At 45.4% G+C, this 8,735-nt stretch overlaps 1 protein-coding gene across 1 annotated transcript in view; it reads right to left on the bottom strand.

The window, feature by feature from the left end:
* LOC108799480 (protein unc-13 homolog B-like) overlaps positions 1-8,735 on the bottom strand; it is a gene marked incomplete at its 5' end in the record, with an annotated part of 285,160 nt that overhangs the window by 193,892 nt on the left and 82,533 nt on the right. Inside the window, one exon of the mRNA XM_018571343.1 lies at positions 6,057-6,147. Coding sequence (XP_018426845.1) covers positions 6,057-6,147 — 91 coding nt within the window. The remainder of the gene's footprint in view (positions 1-6,056; positions 6,148-8,735) is intronic.

Genomic DNA, 8,735 nt, shown 5'->3' with positions numbered 1-8,735 from the left:
CCTCAATGCTGACGCTCGGCCTTATTACTCCACTGTACGAGAGCCGAATGTGACAAGTCCCTGGACATCAATCTGGACACGGCCTGGAATGCGTCCACCCACAGACCGCACATAAAACATGGCCAGAGGCCGGATTTATCAAATACAAAGTCTACTCAAAGAGTCAGAAAAACAGGTTACAGCATCTTCAGATGGAGTGCATTAAGGAGAACCTCCAGATAAAGAGAACCTGTCATTACAAGTTTCGCATGCTAACCTTGGAGCATGATGGCTACCTTTACCCCTACCTCCAGCTTCTTCAAGGACCCATTAACATTCACACTTACCATGAATCAGCAGGACATCATGGGTGTTCCCTGCCATAAAAGACTGCAGAGAGTGTAGTGTTTCCAATCAGACAGACCCTGTCTGGTGGGCTTACAGTGAGATAAGGGGATCAGCAAGGTCCAGATCAGGGTGGGCAACTTTGGCACTCCAGATGTTGTAGAACTACGAGCCCCATGAGGCATTGCAAGACTGGCAGCCACAGGCATGACTCCCAGCAGAAAGAGCATAATGGGATTGGTAGTTTCAGCAAAGCTAGAGTGCCAAGGTTGTCTACCCCTCGCTTTACACAATCGTGAGCTTCCAAGCTTGTGGCAACATGTTATGGCAGGCCCTTCCTTGTTCCAGCATGACTGCGTCCCTGTGCATCAAACCAGCTCCATAAAGAAATAGTTTGACCAGTTTCCTCCCACTTCCTGTCTACATGCTCCCCAGCGATGACTGCATGGCATTTCTCAGGTCGGGTTTCCTGCTGGTGACAACAGCGGACCATGTCTGTACTGTATGATATGTTGAAACAGCAACTTGTAGTCTCTGTAGGAAACCCAGGTGACAATGTAGGAGTACAGTTGGGAGGCAAGGACAGAGAGTTGTCACACAACAGGAAGCGCCTGAACAATGACCTTCATGGCAATCTTAATGCTTACATGAATCTCACATTTTTGTCATCAGGTTTCATTAAATGTGATGTTTCTATTTGCCCAGCATTGCATATTACTCTTACATCTATGCATATGTCTATTCGCTATGATTATGTCCGTATTAAGGGAGAAGCGCACCATGCAATGGCCATGCAGTAGGGACGGCAAACGTCATTAAAACTTAAGCAAATGGCTACTTTCCAACACACCCGCTGGTACCTTATGGCCAAGTTAGATGGCTCCCTCGGGCTTCTTGATGTTCTACGAGACCTGACATCTCACCCAACGGTACTGATGTACACATACAGGACACCTCCAGGTCGTGATTGACCGCTCTTGCAGTACAAATTGAGGTATACGCCTACATTTGACCTTTGACATTCCACATTCTGCCTTTTGACGACTCGCTATGTCCCCTTCGAACCACACCGCATCCTGCCACCCACATCCCCCTTGGGATTATGCTTACGATCACACCCCCTCTTTTCTTTCTTCTTTATCCTTACATACTCTCCCATGCACCTACCTTTTCCTCTTTTCTTCACTTTTCCCTCATCCTCTGTCTTATGTTGGTTCCAGTTTCCTCCAGGAGTTATTACTGCATTATATGACATATTTTATCCATGTTTGATTTCAGGGGTTATCGTCATCCTTGGCTCTATACTATCGAGGGTCTCTGTGATAACTATTGATGGCTGCTCCTTCATGCATTACGCCATGTATGTAGATGCTACTTCATGTATGTACACTGGAACATTATTGGTTATGGAAATTTAATAAAGATCTATATGCTTAAAAAAAAAAAACAAGCAAAAACGTAGCGGTATGCGTCCGGGACCTTTTTGTTTGCTCATGGTTCCAGGGAGGAGGCTTATCTCATATTGGGCCTGGCACCTGCCACCGGTGGAAGTTGCCTGAAGCGGTACGGCTTGGAAGATTATGTCTCTGCATAATTTTATACCCGTCAGAATAAATTACTTTATTCCAGGTGTAAACAGAAAACAACGGGCATTATTATAATAAAAAAAAAAAAATATATGGACACCGCAGCCAATCCGGGGACAGGTACAAGGTGGCGCAGGCACGGATCGAGCCATCATTCCAGGTACACGGTGATTAGACTGCAAATAATTTACTGTGTACCAAAATATTTATCCGCTGAGAAAATTGTTGCGCGGCTCACAAAGCCATTACACTCGCTCTCTGAAGCGCATTTCACAGAACATGCTGTAATCACAAATTACTATTTCACTTTCGGAGCAAACAAATCAGCTTTAGAGGGTTTAGAAAATGATGTACAATCTGCAGTTCAGGGCTGGCTGACGGCATGTAACTGTCGGCCGTGCGCAGCAGTGTTCCCTGATGTCCCAGGAGTCGCCCCGGTGATGTGAAGAGATGAAGGGGGGGGGGGGGGGGGGGGGGGGTGTGAGTGGTCTGTTTTCTCCAGCCAGGAATCTTGATGCACCTTCTTCACAATAATCGATTTTCTTGTTTTAGGCATTCTAAGAAGTAACCACATGACAATTTCTGGACAAAATATTCGGCTGTGAATCGACAACAAGTCACAGACACGTCTACGGGAGAGTTATTAGGAGAGTGGACATTAGGGTGAAGAAAAGAAGTATTTCGCCGTGTCTGTTTTTAGAGATGGCTGGAAAACAAAAATTGTACAAACCAGACTCGACCTCTCTAAAACCTGAGGAACCCTTGAAATACATTTCAGATCTCTGGGAACCCTTGGTAGTAATTTGTCTAAAGCTCTTGGTATATTTTGGTATATTGGCGTAAACAGTGAGTTGCAGATATAAATGAAACAATAAGGAATGTGAAGCACTCAGCATATTGACACCCAGGGCTGCTCTATAGCAAAAAAAAAAATTATTATTAAAAGTGCCCCTTTACACTGCTGGTCAGAGAAAAACAGACGTCTTTGAATCTTGGTTAGTGAAATGCTTCCTTACAATGGTGATTATTGGAGAATGGAGAAGGGCCTTCTTATACAGGTTTATAGGTGATATGTGGAGAAGGGCCTTGTTTATATATAGGTGGCCAGTGGAGAAGGTCCTTCTTATATAGATGATCAGTGAAGAACAGCCCCCTTGTATAGGTGGTCAGCATACAGTGGGTTATTGGAGAAGGTCCTTCTTATAAAAAGTGGTCAGTAGAGAAGAGCCCCCTTGTATAGGTGGTCAGTGTGCAGGGCCTTCTTATTATAGATGTGCAAGGGAGAAGGGCCTTCTTAAATAGGTGGATAGGTGGTCAGTTGAGAAGACCCCCCTTATATTAGGTGGTCAGTATATAGTGGGTCATTAAAGAAGGGTCCCTTAAATACGTGTAGAGGTGGTCAGTGGAGAAGGGCTCTCTTCTATAGTTGTATAGGTGGTCAGTGGAGAAGGGCCTCCTTCTATAGTTGTAGAGGTGGTCAGTGGAGAAGGGCCTCCTTCTATAATTGTAGAGGTTGTCAGTGGAGAAGGGCCTCCTTCTATAATTGTAGAGGTGGTCAGTGGAGAAGGGCTCTCTTCTATAGTTGTATAGGTGGTCAGTGGAGAAGGGCCTCCTTCTATAGTTGTAGAGGTGGTCAGTGGAGAAGGGCTCTCTTCTATAGTTGTAGAGGTGGTCAGTGGAGAAGGGCCCTCTTCTATAGGTGTAGACGTTGTCAGTGGAGAAGGGCCCTCTTCTACAGTTGTAGAGGGGGGTCAGTGGAGAAGGGCCCCCTTCTATAGTTGTAGAGGAGGTTAGTGGAGAAGGGCCCCCTTCTACAGTTGTAGAGGGAGTCAGTGGAGAAGGGTAATCTTATATAGATGTATAGCTGGTAAGTGGAGTAGGGCCTTCTTATATATTTGTATAGATAGGTGGTCAGTGGAGAAGGGGCTTCTAGACTGCTAGTCGATGGGAAGAATGCCCCCGCCTTAAAGAACAGTAAAAAAAATATTGGTGTTAGCGGTGACTTTTTGTATCGTAGAAAACTGCTCATTGCTCATGGAACCCCTAGGAACCTTGGGAGGAACTCTAGGGAACCCTGATCGAGAACGGATGGCATAGACTAAACTTGTAACAAGCAGCTGACAGCATAGCTTACACCTCTGAGCACCTCCAGTTCCCCTGTAGTTCAGAAAAAGCATAATGCCTCCACTAACTCCATTATGGACTGGACCGGAGTAAGCCATCAGAATGCTCGGGCCCCCAACTGTGTGTCTACAGATATGCAAATACTGAAATTATATGACATCAAATTATTTGAGTTTCCCACAGGTTTACAAAAGTCAATCAAAGCCATAAATCTATTTTGCAGTAAGTTCAGCCTCATGTCTCGCTCTATACAGCATCTTTTTTTGTGACTCTGTTACAAAGTTTCTTACCAAGAAGATCCTGCCAATAACAGCACACACCTTTGCAGGTCTGACAACACTAAGCTGCTGCCTTGTTGTTGTCATCAGCAGCATTGTCAGCCTGCAATGGGAGATCCTTCATGTTGGCTGCTGGGCTGCCCATCTGATATGTAGCCCAGTGGGCAACTGAAGGAGAGCACAAGGCAAGCGGATAACTGCTGCGGACTGTGAAGTCAGTCTGAAAAAGGAAGTTCTGTTACTGGCAGGTTCTCCAGATAAGGAACTTTGCAACATAATAACAAAAAAATCCCAGCTCAAACTAACCACTGAACCATCACATTCTCAAACAATTAATCCCCACACAGCTCGCTCCTCATGTATCACTTGCCCATCCCTTTCAGATTGTAAGCCCTCAGGGGCAGGGCCCTCCTCGAGTTGTATTGTGATTGTAATGTCTTACTTATATTGTAAAGCACTGCGCAAACTGTTGACACTATATAAAACCTGTATAATAATAATAATCACAAAAAAAAGACTTGCTTTCTGTTCTGCCTCCGGCATGTAGAAATAATAGTCGTACCTACCTGCAATATCAAAATCAGCCACAAGATGGAGCTGAAGAGAAAACATCTCTATTTACAGCAGCTTCAACTGTTCTCCTTTAATAATAAAAACTCCCAACATCCCTCTGACCAAAGAGAAGGAAACAAATGGATCTTGGGAGTTCAGACTCCTTTTAGAACTGAGGAATCCACTGCCGTCCGCACCAAGTGTCTGGAGGAAAGAGCCCAAATCTCTCTTAGGCAGCATTGCTGGTATGAAAGGGCTGATTTTGCTCTGTATTTGTGAGCCGACACTATATTTATAAGTTGTATATATTGATGGTTACCGTTTCTATGCTCTTTCACCAGGTTCACCCCACCCTGTGTTGTTAATAAAGCTTTAAGATTTCACTCAGTCTGGCTTTTTGCAGCACTGGAGGGTTTAGCTGCATGTTGAGCTATACACAGGCCACAGAGCAACGTACCTAGTAGAATGAACACCGACAAAACTTTACACTGTGCATATGATTCATAAAAGCTGGAATCCTCGGATTACTAATTACATGCCCCCGGAGGTGAACAGAATGTTGACTGAGCTTTGACTGCACCAGGGCGGGAGCAGCAATACAAAACAGGTCTTCCAAGGTATCTCCCCTTTTTCTTTGACCCCATACTCCGACCCCAACTCTTGTGCTTTATGCATTTTTCCTTTCTCTTCTCCTCGGCTTTGCACCTTTCCCTTTCTTCTCTACATATTATTGGCTTTCTCTCCATAACATGCAACATGAAACACGGCCAAATCGCCACCCAATGCAAGACAGCAGTGACCCCAAAGCATCAATAGACACCCCCACACGTCCCAACAGAAAGACGACTGAAGAAGGTATCAGCGGTCACATGACCACAGAACATACAATAAAATACAGCAATTTGAAAGGGTTTTGATTTTTTGATGACTCCTGCAAAAAGGATGATCTTCCTATATTTGGGTTGTAGACGACCTGCCTTCTACTTTATAAATACTCGTTCAGTATTGGGGTGCGAATCGCACAGAGAACATCCTCCCTGGTGCACCTCCACGCAAATGGTCACATCACCCACCAAATCCACGGACACCGCCACAAACTCCCTGCACACCATACTCATGCACCTTGTGAACTCTCACACGTGTTCCAACGTGGCACAAAACAAAATCAGTTTGTTGCTTTCAGTCCTCCTACCTCATTAATCTGTACCCGCACTTTATTAATAACCCGAAGCCAGCGAGCCCTGGCCGGAGAGAACGGAGGAGGTCCTACATCTTCCGGATAGCTGCAGGAACAAAAAGACACAAGACGTTATGCCGTCTACTGATAACAAAACACACAAAAACAGAACTTAAACATGGCCTCCGCATGTTCACCAGTCACGCGCTATGGGTCAGTGAAAGATCACTGGCCGCCACACTGAGCTTCATTGAGCCTGTAGAGTAGAACCTCAAGTATATGTAAACCCCAACAATTAACTTCTCCTATTTGCTCCCCTTCTGGTCCCTGTTGACCCTACAAGAAATCCAGTAGGCTGATAAATACTTGTGTTCTCTGAAGTGTTGTCAGGCACTGTTTTTAGACTACAAAACCCAATCCCCCCCCCAAGTAAATTGGAAGTAGGGCAGTTGGTCTTTAGTCCCAGCACAATGCCTGCCCTAGGGTGACAATGCTTCCCCTCCTTAGATACATTACAGTGAGTGTTGTCAGCCTAGGGCAGGAAGGGCATAGAAAAAGGGGGGGGGGGGGCCTAAAATGAAAACTAAAGAACTACGACATCTAAGAGGTGGAAAGATTCAATACATTCACCATAGAATATACTCTGTTACACCTTTAACATTCACTACATCACATCATGCATTCATACAGAACGGGGAGTACATCTTCTTTATCCACTACGAAGAATAAAACATAACATACTAAGAACATCCCCACGTTTCCCAAAGCCACACAGACCTTTCCTCTATCCTTCATGTTTATGAATTTTTTATTTTGGGTTGTCATCAGGAATAGATGGGAAATCTTCCAATGGGGAAACTAGTTCTGGTGACCCTGCTGGCAAGTACTTCCCTCACTTTCGAGGGATTTCCTCTCACTTCCGTTTGTGGCTAAGAGATAGGAAGTGGAGAGAAATGTCCCCAATGGGAAAACAAAACTGACAGAATGTGTAAGCTTCACTTATGCTGCTCATAATAGTAAAAAAAATGGACTTTAGTTCCACTTTAAAGTATTGTAATGTCCTCCAATACTCGGGGGGTGCAGGAGGTGCACATACTCAGCCCAGTAAGCCAAGGTATGCATGAACATGGTCCTCAGAACACAGTCCGCCCACACATGATAATGGCAGCCCATGGTAGAGGGCCCGGGGGCAAGTCGGTAGGGAGTCCGGGGGGCAAGTCAGTAGAGGGCCTGGGGGGCAAGTCAGTAGGGGGCCTGGGGGGCAAGTCAGTAGGGGGCCCAAGGCATGTGCCCCTGCGTACTAATCACACACAGCACCTGTCCTTCCCCGGAGCTGCCCAATACGGCCCTGCACGCAGCACAGAGCTGTACATGCCGGCCGTTTCTAGTGTTAATGAGGTCTTACTTGTTCACACCATGTGTGCATTAAGTTGCACAATAATGTGCACCGCCGCACACGTATGGTATGAACAGGGCACACAGAAAGCAATTGTTGGGTTTCTATACGCTTTAACTCTCCAGTGCATACCATAAAATAGCAGTTCGAGATGAATTGACCCTTTAAAAGCATTCTGGAAATACAAAACCTTTATATATAAAAGCAAAAACTAACAAACATGCAGCAAATATTTGCACCAATTTGATATTTGCTCTGTGTTCTCTGTTTCACGGGCTCATTCCAATCATCTGTATATAAAAGGGAAGATGCGTGCTTCAACAAAAAGCCGGAATCTCCTCTAGAAATGTCCACCTTGTTTTGCTCCCGACTTATAAACTAGATAAAAGAATCAAATGAAAAGCAGAAGAACACAGAGCAGATAAAGCGCCGCTCCGCATCTCTGCACCAAATCCCGGCACGCAGAGTGCCACAGGCCGGCGTGTAGGAGGGCCACTCGGGAGAAGTGTGTGAAAACGCTGGAACAAATTATTTTTAATAAGTTTGCAGTGTGCGGCGTGCGTGCGGCTCGGAGTAGGCGTGTGGATCCATTAGAAGCATTATAAGCTTGATGTACAGAACAATCCTGACGCTTTCATCTTCTTCTCCACATACACCCGGAATATTGGTGAGAGAGGGGTGTGTGTGTGTGTTGTTTTCTGGGTGATGTGAAGACTGGACGTGAATACCAAATGGCTGAAATGTGTGTCTACATTTAAAGCGGCTCGCTTTTTCTTTTAAAAAGGTATGCTGTGGTCCAAACTGAGAAATAAAGCCCAATTCCATCTTAATACCAACCCTGACTTCTAATTCCTCGCCTCATTGGACCCCCACCACAGCATTTTTATTAAAGGGTTAATGTACCACTATAATGAAAGGCTTGCAGTGCAGTCAAGAAGTCCCGGTAGTTTACAACTCGTGGTGCAGTGTAAGGAACTTGAGCTTTCTTTAAATTACATACCCGTAAGCCACCCATAGCTGGCTTCTGTAAAGTCTGGCCTCAAAAGCAGCATTCAGAGTGATCAGCACCGCCATGAATCAGCACATAGTAAGTACCTCCCCCTCCATCCTGTAAGCTCATCCAAGTACCTCCCCCTCCATCCTGTAAGCTCATCTTAGTACCTCCCGCTCCATCCTGTAAGCTCATCTTAGTACCTCCCGCTCCATCCTGTAAGCTCATCCAAGTACCTCCCCCTCCATCCTGTAAACGGATCTAAGTACCTCCCTCTCAGTCCTGTAAAGGGATCTAAGTACCCCCC

Source organism: Nanorana parkeri, unplaced genomic scaffold (assembly GCF_000935625.1).
Source record: "Nanorana parkeri isolate BGI_ZX_2015 unplaced genomic scaffold, ASM93562v1 scaffold1737, whole genome shotgun sequence".
NCBI lineage: Eukaryota > Metazoa > Chordata > Amphibia > Anura > Dicroglossidae > Nanorana > Nanorana parkeri.
Note: the sequence above shows the minus strand (reverse complement) of the source record. Positions and strands in the feature narration are given on the sequence as shown.